Source organism: Lolium perenne, chromosome 6 (genome assembly GCF_019359855.2).
Source record: "Lolium perenne isolate Kyuss_39 chromosome 6, Kyuss_2.0, whole genome shotgun sequence".
Classification (NCBI taxonomy): Eukaryota; Viridiplantae; Streptophyta; class Magnoliopsida; order Poales; family Poaceae; genus Lolium; species Lolium perenne.
In genome coordinates this window covers 15,617,057-15,635,617 of record NC_067249.2, presented here as the reverse complement: position 1 = coordinate 15,635,617, position 18,561 = coordinate 15,617,057, and the positions used below count along the sequence as shown (strand labels likewise).

Genomic DNA, 18,561 nt, shown 5'->3' with positions numbered 1-18,561 from the left:
ATATGTAAACATAAAAGAAAAAGAAATAGAATAAGAAAAATAAAAATAAAAACAACCTTACCTGATGGACCGCAGCCCAATACACAACCGCCGGGTCGGGGGGTGTGCGGCACCGCGTCCGCACCGACCCGGTCGGTGTATAGGAGGCCCCCTAAGGGCATCTCCAACGGGAGACCCAAACCTGACCCAAACTGTTCACTTTCGTCCGTTTGGGTAAAACCAGCTCCCAACGGACGGATCCAAATTAAAAACGGACAACTGTGGTGTCCTGCACGACCCAAAGCTTGTTCTAGTCCTCCATAAAAGACATGTAAAACATACCAAGGTGGTAAATCATGATGGTGACATTTTTGAGCAGTACCTTTGAACCTGAGATAGGCTCTCAGTAAGCTTTCATTGCGGTGATTCTTGAAATTAGTTATAGCTCTTCTTGCTTCCGCGAACTTAACCTTGGGTAGAACCGAAATATAAATTCCTACTTAAGATTCTCTTAAGTATCAATCTTTTCTGCAGGGCAAGTTCTATACCATGATAATGCAGTGTTGGTTAGAGATTGACTAAACAATTTAAGCTTAAGTTCATCATGAGTGTAGTTTCTCAATTTAATTGTCCAACACAACTCAGTAAAAGAATGCAAATGAGTATAAGGATCCTCATCGGGATCATCTCCTACAAAACTATCTCTTTCATAATGGCAATAAAACGTGGATGAATAGAATATTCAATGTCATTTCCATTGGGGAATTCCTTAACGAACCCTCGGTTGAATCTTCCGAGATATTCAGCTGCATCAAACTTATTTATAAGCCCGAGAGCAGCCATGGTATTACCTGAAATTATCAAAAAAAATTAGTAAAAACAATAATAGATAAGCAACTAAGAACAAAGACCAAAAGCACTGAGCTCCCCGACAACGGCGCCAGAAAATAGCTTGATGACTGCAAGAACACAGATTAATTATAGCTAGTTTTGAAATAAGAATATCGAACCACGATGAGCTACTTGTTAGGGTCTTAATGCCTCTTGATACTTTCTACTAAGGATTACTTAATCATTGTTTTCTAATCTCAAAATAATTAAATAGGATGTTGTAAATGGTTGAAGGAAAAGTAAATAAAGCAGTAAAAACATGGTAAGGAAAAGGTTGAAACTATATAAGGCAAACTGTTCTCAGAGATTATTGGATCCACATCTAGCATTAGAACTCATGTTAATTAAGATAATATATGCTTTTAAGTATGTTGTGTGTGGGAGAGCTCCGTAATAAGATGCGTCCAGAAAGCCATCGATGATCGCATCACTAAATAACCACAACATCTAGCCTTCTGTAGCCACATATGGACTAGTGCTATTAAGGGATGTACCCATGGTCATCGATATGAGCTTTGTGAATCCCTCTTATCCCCCTCATCCACGTGTTAGAGTGCCGATATGGTAATATCACTTCTCGCCGTTCACTCTATCATATTTTAAAGGGTAATTTCCTCTCAAGACCAATAGGCAATATTACATGGTGCATAAGATGTAATAACAAGAGAGAAAACTAATACAAATTAATACTTAAAACCATAGATCATCTTAAATTCATTTCATATTCATACTAGGGTTTCTCCATCTCCACTAATAAAACTACTCATACGTGGAAACAATCAAGAACATCATCACAATTGACGCCAAGTTAGACCTGAAGAGCCTGTCGATCATGGGATAAATAAACTGAATTTATGTGGCTGTTGCATATCGGCACATAATGCATACTATAAACTGAGTAATGTTCATTTCGCGCTGATTTACCTATCCATAGCCTTGACAACAAACTGCATTATTCATCTTTCACTTTTTGCCAGGAATAGGCGAGACAATGTTATCTGTTCAGAAGCTAACCCATACAATATTTTAAAACTAAGCCATCTCATCAAACAATCTAAAATTTTAAGCAACTCATCCACAACTATGCACTCCCAGCGTGTCAAAGAAACCAAAACATCAATGAAACCCGTACCAAATAGCACCGGGTATGGAGGTGCGGTTCATTCAACATTCATTAGTCAGAATTAAGCTAATACTGAGCTCGGAACAAGATAGTAATTCAACAAACAGACACACAGTGGGCATCACGGAACATAAGACGAAACCCGAAATCTCCTTGCCTGATACAACACTGAGACTAATCAAACACACACGCGTAGACTAGATTGCTTAAAAAGCATCAACGAAATTAAATGAACCACAAGCTTAAATCAGGTCAATATGCCTTCAACCTTCTTGGTTCTCACTGATGCCGAGTTAAGGAACGTCTAAATTAGATGATAGATGGGGGTTCACAAATCCACTTCACAGCTCATTTCAGCATCACGGCCACATGGATGTCACTCTAGATACCTACGGAGAAAGCAATACCGTTAGTCAAACAAATTTGTACTATGCTTGGAAGTTTCTCTCAATTTGTTTATGACTCAAGCAATAAACATTAGGTTTCACCATTGCAGAAATTGTGTCAAAAGATCCAAAGTTGAATCATCTCAGCGTTATAAACATTATTAACATATGAAACAGAGAATAATATTAGTGTAGTGGCACACCTTCAACTTCTAATATTAGTAGTTTTAGCTACATCTGGTCTGAATAGAGGCTATAAGAACAGTGGGCACGTCATGGCCTCATGGAGCAGGGAAACAGAAACCTTTTACAAATGTATTAGCTAGCTAGTTACTAACAAATCAAATTCTATAAAATTCATGCAGTAAGTCGTAAAGCAAGAGGTCATGGCGCCATGCATCATCTTATCAACTGATACTTCCACTGGTCCACAATGACTGTCATTTTTTGCACTCTGCACAGCATCAAACAATACTTTCACACAACTTAAATGGCAATACACTAGTAAGTATAATAAATGTTGTTAGTGAAGCGACAATTTTTCATGATAGATCTAGTAATGTCATTTTAATCATGTGTTCAACAAGAATTGTTACACATCCATGGTGGCCAAAACTGAATAAACTAGAATGCACACAAAGCATAGCTACGTATAGATTAGACCAACCAAATAAAGTTAGTGGCTAGTGGGCGGTTACAGATTTATGCTGAAGGGGTCACCAAGCAGCAAAATAAACAATTGACATAGGGTATTTAAAATTGCTAGCTTAACACAATGATGTGAACATCGTTCCATCAACCAATCATTGGGAATGGGAAAGTAGATTGGTTTTGTCATCCGAGCATTGTAAATGAAGGCATGCTAGTATTACCTGCAGCATAAGACACTTTCGAATGGATGCCACTGACGCATGTTGGTTAGGGGAAGTCTCTTGAACTGCAGTGAGTCAAGCAGAACCATGAAGACACCGAAACCGGACCACAAGAACACCACATTGTTTTCCTCCGCTAACCCCATAATCTGTAGGGAGCATTTGATCTTTAAATCATGGGATATTAGCTTGTCTAGTCCAATAGTTCTTTGCAGCAACCAGGAAGCAGCACCATCATAATCGGCGATCCTCTTCCATAACTGGGCGCTGCCGCCTGAAGTTGAGACAAAGACCATACCAAGCCCACCACCATCTGCGCGCATAACTAAGTAGAAGCGACTGTGCTCGGAATCCAAGCTGGCAGGCAGAGGTATCACTGCTAGGCTCTGCCCTGCCAACGTCGAACTCAACGATCATTGAAGGCGCCTCAAGCCGAAGCAGCAACATGTAAAGGGAACCCCCGACGAGCACGGCAGGCTTGTTCGGATCAATCCTGCCCCGAGATGGAAGCGGTGTTGTGATGAGATTACCCCATAGACCGGTCTCCGACGAGTAAACGCAGGCGACCACTCCTTGTTTGACGTCAGTGCTTACCAAGACCACCTGAAAGTGGTCGACGCCGGGGGCAGCACGAAGCACCACTCCATGGATACTCTTCCTACCCAACACCGGGGGAATAGCTAAGTGGTGCTCGTGGCCATTGAAAGGGTCCCACACCAGGAGCTCTTCGGTCCCCTGAAACGTGCGGAGTGGTGCTCGTAGGAAGCCATGGCGGCATCCGAGCATCCTGAAGCTGAGGTCGCTGGCGTCGATCGGAAAGGGGAAGCGGCCTTGCGGGACCCGATTGGGCGGATCGAGAGTAGGCTCGAAGCGGAGTTCGTTGCCAGTTCTCATGAAGCAACCGAGGAGGGGACGGCTGCGGCGGTGGTGGATGCGGAAGCGGCGGGAGAAGCCTGGGTCGGAGGTGACGTTGCGCAAGCTTCTGCAGACGGCGGAGGCGCGGGGGAGGGACGACGGCTGCGGTGGGAGGCGGAGGAGGATCTCGGAGGCCAGGTTGCCGTCTTCCAGCACCGCCGCCGCCGACGGCAACATCTCGCCAGCTCAGAGTTCACCGGAAGAAATGGTGAGTTGAAGCAGCCGCCGCGATGTGGAGTGGAACTGTGCAAGTGAAGTGCCGGATGACCTAAAGCAAGCAACCTGTGCGAGTGAGACTGGCCCACTAGTAGAATAAAGCCCACCAACACATGGTACAAACACACTTTTTTTTTTGCTGTGCCTTCGGTTTCAACCACATTTCCTCGAAATAGGCTTTCGCCCCGCTATATTAATATAGCAACCAAGATACAACAAGTTTGCTCGGACCGCAGCACAACCAAGCCCAAACAAAAAACACAAAGAAAGATAAGAGAAATAAATGCCGACTACGGCTGAACGACGAACACGAAGACAACTCGCAACCGCTGCGCCCTCCGGAAAAGTACCACCACACTCCTCGCAATCCGAATCGCCGCATACAAAGCAACACCTTCAACAAGGAAAACGACGACTACGCCGCTGCTGCCCGGACAAGTCCTAGGGTTTCCCCTGGTACGCGGGGGTGATGGGGCAAAGATACACGCGACACCCTTCAGGAAGGAATGGCGGCACCCACAGGCGTCGCCGCGTCGCTGTCGGACAAGCCGACAGGGATTTCTCCCGACCCATACCGCCACCACCCCGAACAATCCGAACTGCTCCACCCCACCTGCCGTCAACCAACGTACGCCACCACGGTCTTGAAGTCATCCTCGCCGTCGCTCAAAAGTCGCCAACACGAGGCCTAGAAGCAGACAAGGCGGGCGCAAGGTCGGGGATAGCAGCAGCACAACCACGCGGGAGGGAACAACCTCCACCGCCCAAACTGGCGGTAGTCGACCGGACGTAGCAGCAATACCAAGCCAGGCCCAAACTGGCCCGACAAAGTTCTCGCCGCCACGCTGCAACTGGCCGGTTGTGCGCCGCCGTCGCCAACCAATGCCACCACCCCTTCTCTGCTACTAGGGGAACCGGCGTCGAGCTAGGGGCCAGAGGCCCGCCCCAACCCAGATCGGGCCCAGATGGGCCCAGATCTGGGCAGGGCGCGCGCCACCAGCCGCCCGGCCAACCCCGCCGCCCCGCTGCCAACGGCAGCGCCGCCGCGTCGTCTCCCAGCCAACCTGCGGAAATCACGCCGCCAGGTCGACCGCCGCCGGCCGAATCGCACCGCCGCCATCAAGGAGCCGCCCGCGCCCCCTCCGTGCGACGGGTAATGGCAGCCCCGCCGCCGCCGGCACCGCGCGGACAACGCCCGGCGGCCCACGCCGACGGCGGCGGCGGAGAGAGCAGGGGGAGGGAGCTGCGAGAGGGAGGGGCTAGGGATTCGCCCGTCGCCCGCGGGGGGGCGAGCGAGCGAAGTCGTGTCTGTTCCTTCGGTGTTGAGATTAACCGGTTTCAACCACATTTCAATTATACAAACCAAGATTGTCCGTGTAACCGAACGAATATATATTTTGCCCCCCTGTAAGTAGTTTTTTCTTCTTCTGGAATGAGCTATGTTCCACTGGAAAGACATTTGGTAGCTTGTAAATTGCTTGGAAGTATTTACTCCGCAATTGATTCCTTTTTATCGGTGCCCTTTTTTTTCTGCTGACACGAAGGGGAAAAAGAAGTTTGTTCTGACGATCTTGTTCTTGCATTGCGATTTTGCAGATATGCCTGTGTTGACAACTGCACCGAGATAAGGAGCCATGAGCTGACCAAATAAAAAGATTGGAGAACGGCTCCGTTCGGTGGAAAGGAACACAACAATTATCTGAAGAGTTGTCGATCATGGGATCATTCGATATGATCGTTGAACGGCTGTGATTGTTGGAGCAATCAATAAAATGGGTTATTTCTTGCTTCTGTGCAAGTTATCGAATCTCACCTGGTATATTCATATGTAAAGGCATACACCCGTAATACAGTACAAAATGTCAATTTGGCTTTGGTTTGTCTTGCTATCAAAGAAATAGCTGTGAGGAAATGCAAATGTTGGCCAAATCATCAAAGCCTTCGCCTTAGAGAAATGCAGAAGAAAAACATGTCCTGGTAGCAAAATAGCACTATTCCTTCCTAATGACAAACAAATTGCCAGAACTTGTATTCTACTGAACAAATATAGATTCAACTTACCGAGTTCTCGATGCACAACTGGATCAGCGCATGCGGCTGATGCATCCATAATCAAATAACTACTGATAATAGAAGTTTCTGAATGTTAAACCAAAGGCAGCTATAAATGCGTAGTGGGGAATCCATGCTATTACTTACTGCTTTGGCCTTGGTTCATCTATCCCAGTCCTGGTCACACCAACCGGATTATTCATCATTTTACAAGCAAGAAGAAGTGACACGTTTTATTTCTTCAAAACTCATAAAATAATCCAAAATTTAGGCAAGCGCTGTCCTACACAACTGAAAGAACTCTAAAGCCAGACCTGGTTTAATCTGGCAGCTATTTATGCAGTAGCAAAGGCAGGTACGATTCAACATACATGAGCTTCTTCCCAACTCCCAGGTCGGATTACTGATGGGATTCAACACTCAATAGTCAGTATTTATCCACAAAATATCAAGCTCGGAGCCATATACAAATTTAAAAAAAGGTGAAAACACACACAAAATGGGACATCAAGGAACATATGCAGACACCCGACATTGAAATCTCCACGTTGATACAACACAGAAGGTAATCAAAAGCACACACTAAATTGTACGCAAGAGTTGACAGGTTAGCACCTCACAAGTTCACGACAGTCGACAAATGTCTATGGAAATGAGACAACGGACGGAAGTTAGCGAATTAAGAGAGTAATTCCTCCAAGTGCACAGTCAACGCGCCACAAGTGAAGTTCTAATTAATCGGAGCAAGTTATTAATGTGCCTACAATCTTCACGATAGTTGACGGATATGAGATAATAGACGGAAGTTGGCAAATCAAGCAATCAATTCCTACAAGTGCACTTGAAAGCTACATAGAGGGTCGATCTCCGCATCAAGCATACAAATGGAAGAAATTACCCAAAAGCCCATTTCTGCATCTGAGCCACCAGAATGTGATTGTAGTAGATACCTGCAGAGTAGGTAATATCGTTAGCCAAAGACTAGTACTATTCATTCAAGAAAAGCTGTAGTTCAAAATTTCTGTATGACTCAAAGAGAAAACATTAGAGCATTTCCAGCCGCATCCCCCAAAGGTTTTTGGTGCGCGCCGGACATTTTTTCGTTCCCAGCCACGCGCCCCAAAGGCCCTTTCCGTCCTAAGCGGCTCAATACGGTGTCCGGCGCGCCGAGCCCGTTCCCGGTCCACAGGGGACGTTCCGAGCGCGCCGGACACAACGAGAAGCGAGGCGAGGAGACGCATGCCCGACGCGTAAGTGACACGGAAGTCTAAAACCCCATCGCCTACCTCTGGTCAAGCGACGTTAATGGCGCTCAGCTCCTAGGCGACGCAGCGAAGCGTCACTGCGTCTCGCCGTGCATGGCCGCGTGGCCATCCGCGCCGGCATTTATTGCGGCCAACACCCTGCTGCCGCCTCGCCTGCCGCCGCTGTACAATAAAGAGCGCCACTCCTTCCTCTCGCCACGTTCCCTATTCCAATCTCGCCGAACCTCCTTCCTCTCGCCGCACCTCCTTCCTCCGCGCCAATGTCGTCCTCCCGCAAGAACATCCTCACGGCTTCGGCCGCGGCAGCCTCAAGGTGGCGGAGGCGTGGGCGTTGTACCATGCGCGGTGCCCTGTCCCGCCGCCGTCGGACATGCGGCTGCCAAGCAGCGGCGGCTGGAGGATGGCCGTCAACGGGGTCAGCGTCCCGCCGCCGCCGCCGGGAACCAACGCTGGAGGGACGCGATCAGGACCCAGCGTGCTCGTCTCAACGCCGAGGAGCGAGCCGATCCCACCTGGGCCCCCACCGGTAACGATGACTGGTGGGCGGACTTCTTCCAAGTGCAGCACGACGCCGAGATGAACAACACCGACGGCCTCGTCGGCTGGAGGAACACTTGGAACAAAGAGGGGCGCATCCGTTTCTGGGGCGTTCCCGGGCGCACCCTCCCGAACATCGTCGACGGCATCCACAGGGGCGCCGCAAGGCTGGAGATGCCACCTTCCCCGCAACCATCTCCTTCGGCCACAGCGCACTGGCAACCGATCCTCCTCGAACTCTTTTATTCGGGGCCAGCGCGATCGACGCCTTCCTCGCACCGCCCCACGCCGTACAGCGTGCCGAAGCACGAGGTGAACGAAGAGCCGGAGTACGCGACGCCGCCGGCGAGTTGGAGGCGCGGCGGCAGCAGCGTCAACATCTGCGAACCAGCGCGGCCGAAGCATAGGCGCGCCGGCGGCGCCCTCCTCGTTCCGAAGCCGGAGGTGAAGGAGGAGCAGAACGACGAGGAAGCCGTGACGGCCACGCAGGTGGCGGAGTACGAGCGGCAGCAGCGCCGCCAGCAGCGACGACCCCGAGGACTGCCTAGGGTTGCACGCGGCGTTCGCGGCGTCGTTGAACGACTAGGACGCCTGGAGGGGAAACCTCGACGCGGCGATCGCAAAGTCCATCCGCGACGCTGGGATGCCGCTCGTCGACCTCATCAACAACGGCGAAGCTGGGCCAAGCGGCGCAGTGAAGGACGAGCCCGTCGACGAGCCCGACAAGCTGGACATCGTCGTCGACGACATGTACAACTTCCACCAGTAGTACGACCCCTCTGGCCACCGCAAGTACTACTAGATTAGGGTTTAGATTTAAATTTCATCGAATTTCGTTCGAATCTATGTAATATATAGCAAGTTTGAATAAATTCAACTGTTTTCGATTAAATTTTAAAAATCTCAAATTCTGTTTGGGGGACGCGGCTGGGGAGCGACGTCCCCCAAACGCGGCACGAAGAAAACGCGTCCCCCAAACGCTAAATCCGGCGTTGTTTGGGGGGCGCTTTGCGGGGCGCGGCTGGAGATGCTCTTAGCTTCACAAGTTTTGGAAATTGTGCCAAAAGTTCCAAAGTTGAATGGACTATCCATTGGTTTTTAGTCAATCTTTTACAATCTTAATGTGCTCGGCCCATGGAGTGCCACAGTGCCCGGGTCATGCAGTGCCACTATTTCCCCCATGATTGGGGGCAGGGGGTTGATCAAGCCATTCTATTCAGTTTTTTATAATGTCTTAAAGCCCCCAGTATATTAGATAAAATCAATATCTGAAATAGAGAACAGCAGTAGGTGATTTGTAGTCTAATTATTATAAATTTTGGCTACACTAGTCTGAGTACAGGCCAAAAGAGGGTGGGCAGGGGGGCTCCTGGAGTAGGAAGCATAAATTCTGGCTAGCTCATAGGCAACTTACAGAAATGTACGAGCTAGCTAGTCACTAACAAATCGAATTTGATCAACTTCTAGAGGTAAAAGCCTCAGGCAAGGGACCTTTTTCATTACTGCTATTTTTTACTCTGGACTGCATTAAGGGGTACTTTCGGGCTACATTACTGATAACATGCTAGTAAAATAATGCATGTTACTAGTTATCTAGTCATGTCATTTTGATCCCCTGTTTGGTATGAAGTATTAAATATCCACGGTGGCTAAAACTGAAGATATTAGACATAAAGCATAGCTACATATAGTTTGGACCAACCAAATTATATTAGTGGCTAATGCCCAGTTACATATACATATGCAAATCTGGTGGATAAAAAACGACATGCTGAGAAAATGTTTAACCAAACAGCCTTAAACAAGAATAATCATCCATAAAACTCAATTACTCCAAGCAAAACGATAAACAGAGGTACTGTATAATATTTAGCGAAGGCATACTCTTCAAGTATTGTGTTTATCGTTACTTCACTAAGGTATTATGATGATCCAGAATAAGCAGGAATGTGAAATGGCAAACTTATAAGTCTGTATAAATAAAGGAAATATGAAAACAAATGCTCGGTTAATGCTACTTACAGCATGTAAATCATGTAAATCATACTAGGACTTGAGATACACAAAACAACAAAAAAAGAGTTAAAGGTGATGCAGCAATGTGTAAAACTCCCATTGTAAAACAGAAATATATTCCCGAAGCACCACAAAGGGTTAGTTCATTTGCTACCACTTAGCATGTCAGTAGAGAATGAGGAATGGTTCTAAGTCATCGGTCATTGGAGGAAAGATAATTTACTACCATAAGGAAAGGATAGCAGTACATTATTTGATGGAACAGATCCGATAACTCAACATACATGCAGAAGATAAACTTACCTGCCCAACCAGTACATCACAACAGCATATCTAACTAGGCAATCCTCTTAAGTACTGTGCAGAAGATCAGTAGCATCATGTCCACCACCATTGCCTGTTTCTGCAAGCATAAGAAGTCAAACAACCAGTAACAATCCAACGAAAAACCTAAGTCATAGCTGTAGTTTGGCAAACACAACAGTTTTGATAGAGCATTAGGAATAGATAAATATACTACACCTACCTTCAAAGTTTAAAGAATATATTGGGAACAATATATACTGATGAACATCATGAAAATGTAGAACATGCACACTCAGACTATTGCTGGTCAGAATAGACAAGTTTGATTATTAAGCTTGTTCAATGTCATATCATGAAAAAAACATACCAATAAATCCTAGAAAAAAGTGATCATGAATTTTCAAATTAAGTTATCTTCAAGTATTGTTAGCATTAAAATGAAATGAACTCTATTTATTAGTTTTCCAGGTACAGAGTACTTGCCACTCATGACACGCTATCTGAAATGTGATAGAATGACCAACTATTCGTAAATTCCAAACAAATTAATCATTACTGATCTAAGGTTACTAGCAAGATTAGCAGAGACAATCATACTGAATGAAAGAATTAGAATTAGCTCTAAGATTACAAATGTACCTATTGTTCCAAGGATTTTCATAGAGGTCTCGAAGAATTACAAAACATGACATGCACAATTTTAAGTAAACTGCTTAATAGAGAATAAAAGACTTGATACTTAATAGTATCAGTTCTGAAAGAAACCAGCAGCAGACTTTGATCAGTTAGTCCTTACTAGCAATAATAATGTGGCATGATCTAAAATATATCATGCACAGACCTCATAACCAACTTCAAGGCAGCATTCGGTGAGCTATGTGCTAGTATTAATTCCAACGGTTAACGTGAAGTGCGTTATGTTTTTTAGTGCCACATATCAAGTTATCTCTAGCACAGAGAATCGAACTTGGCAAGCTCTGTATGTGAATATAACTAAGACTACTTATTTCTTGCATTATGACTAATTATTCACAAAACCATAACCAAAAAATGAAGCAAACATACAGAAGCTGTAAGAGATAAGACGCAAGGGCCAGTATCATACTTGGAAGGTAGAAGCTCATGTAGGGCAGCACGCTGAAGTATTCTCCGGGCCCATCAACCTTGTTAACCTGCCCAGAATTGAGCTTGATCATGAACAAGCCAGCACCTGAGCTAACGAAGATGACACCAACACCCTCTGCAAAGCCGACCACGGATAGTTCGTCTTGGGGATTGGCAACATGTATTGTTTTCTCCAACTCGATGACCCTGTATTGTACCCATTCTGCAGTGTCTTCTGTATCCACCTTCCTTGACCACGTGTGAAGGGTGGAACCCTGAATGCAGGTAAAGCCCAGTGAAGTGTAGTTCTCCACTGCCGTGACAGCAATGCCGTGCACCAAGCAATGTTGCGGCGGGTCAATCATGGATAAGCGATCCTTCCCCAAGTCATACTTGGCGATTGCATTGCCCCGCCGAACAGTGAAGTAGACTGCGTCTCCGACAAGGGCGCCTCGCCTAGGCTGGAGATAGGGTGTGTAGAAGCGTCCCAAAGGGTCCATCTGCACGCGCCTCTCGGGTGTGCCGGGCATAGATTTCACAGGTGTTGTCCAGGCATACTGGCAAGCTCCACTCGCCCGTCTCTGACGAGTACACGCTCGCAAGTATGATGTCCTTGTCCTCATGGGTGGCCGCGAAGACGACGCGGAAGGGGCCGCCGCGGCAGTCGAGGTGGTCGCAGCCGTCGGCGGCGCAGAGCACCGCGGCGGAGTAGATGAGCCAGTCGATCTCCTCCGGCTCGGGTGGCAGGTGGTGCCGGTCGCCCGTGACGGGGTCCCAGACGAGGAATCCCGGCAACATGTGGATGAGCACGCGGCCGTGGCGGCAGTCGAGGGGGCGCGTGCGGCGGCCGCCGGAGCCCGGGTGCGGGAACTCCGGCATTGATGTAGTGGAGGCGAAGCGGGCGGTCGGGTCCCCTTGGAACACCATGAGGCGGTGGAGGAAGCCGAGGAGGGGAGGGGCGCCGTGGAAGTCGCGGTAGCTGCGGCGGAAGCCGGCGTCGCAGATGACGCGGAGCCACGGCTTGCAGACGAGGGCGGCGCGGATGAGGTGCTCGGGCTCGTCCGGCGGGAGGCGGAGGAGGATCTCGGCGGTGACGTCGTCGACCAGCGGCGGTGGCGGTGGCGGCGCCATGCTACGCTCGTCTCGTGGTTTGGCTGGGATTGGGGAAGAGTTCGCTGGGAAGAGCCGACCATAGCTAAAAGTGAATGCCCACTGCACACAACCAGGGAAAGCCTACACACAAAAGTTCTAAAACCCCTAAAAAACATCTAAAAATATACTACTACCTCCGCTTTCATTAAACAAGGCGCACACGTATTTCAAGATGAACTTTGACCAAAAAATTAAGTAACAAAATTTTAATTATATTATATGTAATTAGTATCGTTGGATTCGTATTGAAAAACACTTTCTAATGATATTAATTTTATACCAATAATTTTTATATATTTGAAGTAATTTATTATCAAAGAAAAAACACGAAAAACGATAACACCTTATACATTGAAATGGAGGAAGTACACAAACATATACGCAGATTCAAATGTATCTAATGCTGCAAGAAAACTCACGTAGCTACTGAGCCAACTAATTGACTCAAATTTCACCAGAACAGTAAGACCACCATTTATAATTTACTATGTTTTCATACTTTTGTGAAAAAGTATCAAGTTTCAGAATGGGAAGCAGCTCATGGTGGGGGATCCATTCACGGGCGACCAGCACCGCATTGCCCTTCCCCTGAGTTTCGATGAGGAGAAGATCATGCACACCAGTGGGACGGTGCTCCACGTTGCCGGAGACATCGTCCGACACTTTCAGGTGGCCTTAGTGGTGGACGACGACGACCGGCTACATAGACAAGCGCTCACCTGCGTTTACTCGTCGGAGACCGGCGAATCGGGTGATCTCATCTCAACACCACTTACATCTGGTGTAGGAGTTGCTATGATAATGCCAACGGTGCTGGATAGGAACTCCCTCTACTGGCAGCTTATTAGGGTTTCGTTTCAAATTCTTGAGTTTGATTTAGAGAGGCACGACCTAGCTGTGATACCTATGCCACAAGACTTGTATGCCAGGGCTGCTTGCGGCTTCACGGTTACACGGGCAGAGGGTGGTGGTCTTGGTTGCCTCATTGTGTCAAACCAATGCGCCGAATTATGGAAGATGATGACAGATCGTGATGGTATTATCACATGGGTGCTGGGGAGAACTATTGAAGGACAAACTACTTTCCCTCAATCCATGGAGGGAGAGAGAAGCCCTTTTCATACTAGTGTTTGCAGAGGACAACAATGTGGTGTTCGTGTGGACATCTATCGGCGTATTCATGGTTCATCTTGAGTCATTGCATTTCAAGAAAATCTGTGAACCCACGTTTGGTCGCTTTCATCCATTTGAAATTGTCTACGTTACAGGTAATAGCATGCATTTACACATCTGAAAAAATAGCATTCCTTTACATATGTGTAATTGGTTGTATCACACCACTTGTTTCTGCCCGCTGCTTGATAAAATCTGCAACATACAGCGATGTTGTTCTGCAGCTTTTTGTTATGTTACTTGTGTGGTCAGTATTTTTACAGCATTGTGTGGTGGCATTTTGTTTAGTGGCTAGCGGCAGTGAACTTTTTCTTCCTTAAGATGGGATATAAAGGCTTGGAAGTTGACCACATGAAGAACTACCTTCACTAGTAGAAATAAGCCTTTGGTCAGGCACCTTTGGTCCCGGCCGTGTCCTGGGCTGGGACCCAAGGCCTGGCCACGTCGCCCCGTAAACGTCTAAGCGTACGACACCTATAGGTCCCAGTTCGTTAGGACCCAATTGTCCCGGCTCGTATCTCAAACTGGAACTAAAGGGTTTTGCGGCACGCTGCGCCTGCGGTACCCCCTTTAGTCCCGGCTGGTGAAACGCGTCGGGACTTAAAGTCAAACGCTTCGTTCCCGCGGAAGCCGATCGCGTCGCCATTACTCGCCGGTGTCCAAATCGAGCGTCACGCGGGAATCTGAGCCGCCGGCGCCGGCGCGGCTAGCCACGGGAATTGATCACCGGTGACTAGCCCTGTTCATCTTCATCTTCCACTCCTTTATATGCTCCACCATTCTTCACCATTGCCACACACACATTCTTATCCATCATCCTCTCCTCCATCATTGCAAAAGCTCTCTCCCTCTTCGTCGATGGAGCACCTCGCGCGCGACCCGGCTCCTCTAACTCGGGTGTACCACCTCATGGCCGAAGGGATGTCCTTCAAAGTCACGGTCGCACTCCGTGCAAGAAGGGTGGAGAAGTGGATCAAGTGCGTGAAGAGGGACTATCTCGACAACGCGCAAATCAAGTGCGTCGGGTTGGATTGCGAGTTCACCAACCCTCGCGAGGGTGATCAGCGCGCCGCCATCCTGCAACTCTCGGTGGCGTCAGAGAATCTGGTATTCCAGATTTGTCGTGTTGATGAAGTTCCACAAGCTCTCAAGGAGTTCTTACAGGACGGCACCATCAGATTCTGCGACGCGGCTATCGGCAAGGATGTGGAGATACTGAGTCCGTGCGGTATTCACATTACTTTTGCGTACGACCTCCAGAAGATACTCCCGAATCCCACAAATAATCATATTCCGAGCCTATATGATCTGGCGAATTCTCTCATTGGGACAAATCTTGAGAAGAAGAAGAGGAAGAAGTACAAGAAGAAGGACGCCGCGCAAGAAAAAGAAGACGATGAACTCATATTTGGGTGGGCCAATGTTCCATTGAGCTTCGAGCAAGTGCGCTATGCCACGCTAGACGCTTGTCTGGGCTTCGAGATGGCTAAGAGTTTTTGGCAGCTAGTTGGCTACAATAGCCATGTTGATCGTCTCAACATTTAAAGAACTATGTGTCTTTCAATATATATGAACTATGTGTTTTTCATTATATATGAACTATGTGTCTTTCAATCTATATGAACTAGGTGTCTTTCAATATATAAGAACTACGTGTCTTTCAATATATATGAACTATGTGTCTTTCAATATATATGACCTATGTGTCTTTCCATATTATATGAATAATGCATATATTATTTGATGATAATAATAAAAAATAAATAAAAACATAATTATTTCATATTCAAATTCCCCACATTTTTCTAATAATAAAGCATATATTATTTTTCCAATTGCGGTTTATAGATTTCAAGATATTAATTAATTGGCCATATTATATGAATAATGCATATATTATTTGATAATAATAATAAAAAATGAATAAAAACATAATTATTTCATATTCAAATTCCCCACACTTTTCTAATAATAAAGCATATATTATTTGTCCAATTGCGGTTTACAGATTTTAGGAAATTAATTACTTGGCCATATTATATAAATAATGCATATATTATTTGATAATAATAATAAAAAATGAATAAAAACATAATTATTTCATATTCAAATTCCCCACATTTTTCTAATAATGAAGCATATATTATTTGTCCAATTGCGGTTTATACATTTCAAGATATTGATTACTTGTCCATATTATATGAATAATGCATATATTATTTGATAATAATAATAAATGAATAAAAACATAATTATTTCATATTCAAATTCTCCACATTTTTCTAATAATAAAGCATATATTATTTGTCCAATTGCGGTTTATACATTTCAACATATTAATTACTTGGCCATATTATATGAATAATGCATATATTATTTGATAATAATAATAAAAAATGAATAAAAACATAATTATGTCATATTCAAATTCCCCACATTTTTCTAATAATAAAGCATATATTATTTGTCCAATTGCGGTTTATAGATTTCAAGATATTAATTTCTTGGCCATATTATATGAATAATGCATATATTATTTGATAATAATAATAATAAATGAATAAAAACATAATTATTTCATATTCAAATTCCCCACATTTTTCTAATAATAAAGCATATATTATTTGTCCAATTGCGGTTTATAGATTTCAAGATATTAATTACTTGGCCATATTATATGAATAATGCATATATTATTTGATAATAATATTAGAAAATAAATAAAAACATAATTATTTCATATTCAAATTCCTCACATTTTACTAATAATAAAGCATATATTATTTGTCCAATTGCGGTTTACAGATTTCAAGATATTAATTACTTGGCCATATTATATGAATAATGCATATTTTATTTGATAATAATAATAATAATAATAATAATAATAACATAATTATTTCATATTCAAATTCCCCACATTTTTCTAATAATAAAGCATATATTATTTGTCCAATTGCTGTTTATAGATTTCAAGATATTAATTACTTTACCATATTATATGAATAATGCATATATTATTTGATAATAATAATAAATAATGAATAAAAACATAATTATTTCATACTCAAATTCCCCACATTTTTTCTAATAATAAAGCATATATTATTTGTCCAATTGCGGTTTACAGATTATTTTTTATTTTCAAAAAATACAGAAATGTGACACAATGGTATAAGAGTTAACATGATTGATATGGTAGTATTTACAACAAGGTACAATCATATTCGCGGGAGCACAGCAGGAAAGAACCGAGGAGTTAAGCGTGCTGAGGGTGGAGTAGTGTGCGGATGGATAATCGACCGAGAAGTGATGACCAAGTCTTCAATTTGACTACAGATTAAGTGTAATTAGTATTAAAAATAGTTCAAGTGAGAGAGTAACAAGTCAAACAATTAGGAAAAACAAAAATAAAATTAGAAAAATAAAAAACATAATTATTGGAAATGATATTTAGTCGCGGTTGGGATTACATGCCAGGACTAAAGGTTCTCTAGCCCAAACCCTGTACCGCGGCCACGGGAGGGCCATTTATCCCGGCTGGTAACAGGGCCGGGACGCCTTTAGTCCCGCTTGTATAGTCGCGATTGGGAAACCGGGACTAGAGCCCGTTACGGGCCGCGACGGAAGGGCCTGTCTCCACTAGTGGCTTCAACCAACTAAGATGTCAAATAGGTAGCTAAATAGGTACATTTGAAAGCTTAAATCTAGTTATATTTCTCTTTCCTTCAGGGTTGCTATCTCTGCTGATAGTGCTATAATCCTAAATCTGTAATAAGAACTTGGTTTAAAATTTATGAGTAATTGTTCATTTTATCATTTTTAGGACAGCCTTGCATGTGGGCCTTGTAGCAGGGAAATTTAAAATTTTGATTTCATTTTCATCTGCTCGGGCTAAATTTATCCATATAATATAAATCATGATCACGTATGCTGGCAGTATTTATTAGTATATTTTGTTTCAATATGGTGCAAAACAAGCTTTACGTGACCAGCTAATGGTCTGCCTGTGTATGTTCTGCATTTTTAAGATATCAATGAGTATTTGCTGTTTTGGGATTATTATACAGTAAATTTGTCAGTAAGGGTATTTTGTATATCTAATTATCTATTCCTATTGTTGTTTGAAATCTGAGTTGATTATCTTTCGTTTGATCCAGGTGACCTTGTGAGCACGAGCCAAAGGCGATGAGATTAGTGCCATCGCCTTATCAGAGTCGAGATTCGGACATTGGATCCAATAATTCAGAGTGATAAATAAAACAACGACACCGGCATGGAGAAGTTGAAGATCCATAATTTAAAGAATACCTTCCAAAACAGTGCCCGGTACTAGTTGAGATTTCATGGCATGGTCCATTGAAGTTTAATTTAATTGATCTGGGGAATAAAGAAACCATAGGATCTGATCGTCCGTCCGCTGACAAAGACTACGGATCAGCCAATCATACCATGCAAAGAATACTCTGTCCGTCCGTGTTTCTTGCCAAGCTACTGCTGTCATCTCATCTGAGGACAGCGTTCTCCCATCACTGTTACTATGTGTGCGTCAGTGTCATTGTGTGTTATTATCT

General features: G+C 44.6%; 3 protein-coding genes and 1 pseudogene across 3 annotated transcripts; 2 read left to right on the top strand and 2 right to left on the bottom strand.

Moving 5' to 3' along the window:
- Positions 1-2,028: 2,028 nt before the first annotated feature.
- LOC127308772 (uncharacterized) lies at positions 2,029-4,420 on the bottom strand. Its single transcript, XM_051339670.2, has 2 exons — positions 3,252-4,420; positions 2,029-2,382 (listed from the first exon to the last, which is right to left on the bottom strand). Exon 1 carries the CDS (start codon positions 4,341-4,343, stop codon positions 3,486-3,488), a length of 858 nt encoding a protein of 285 aa, XP_051195630.1. The 5' UTR covers positions 4,344-4,420; the 3' UTR covers positions 2,029-2,382; positions 3,252-3,485.
- A 2,580-nt stretch (positions 4,421-7,000) lies between these two features.
- Positions 7,001-12,853, bottom strand: LOC127308773 (uncharacterized; annotated as a pseudogene).
- A 501-nt stretch (positions 12,854-13,354) lies between these two features.
- On the top strand, positions 13,355-14,008 carry LOC139832302 (uncharacterized). The gene has a single exon (XM_071822031.1). The coding sequence runs from the start codon at positions 13,355-13,357 to the stop codon at positions 14,006-14,008; it is 654 nt and encodes a 217-aa protein (XP_071678132.1).
- Positions 14,009-14,845: 837 nt separating this feature from the next.
- Positions 14,846-15,532, top strand: LOC127310740 (uncharacterized). The gene has a single exon (XM_051341385.1). It carries the CDS (start codon positions 14,846-14,848, stop codon positions 15,530-15,532), a length of 687 nt encoding a protein of 228 aa, XP_051197345.1.
- Positions 15,533-18,561: the final 3,029 nt, after the last annotated feature.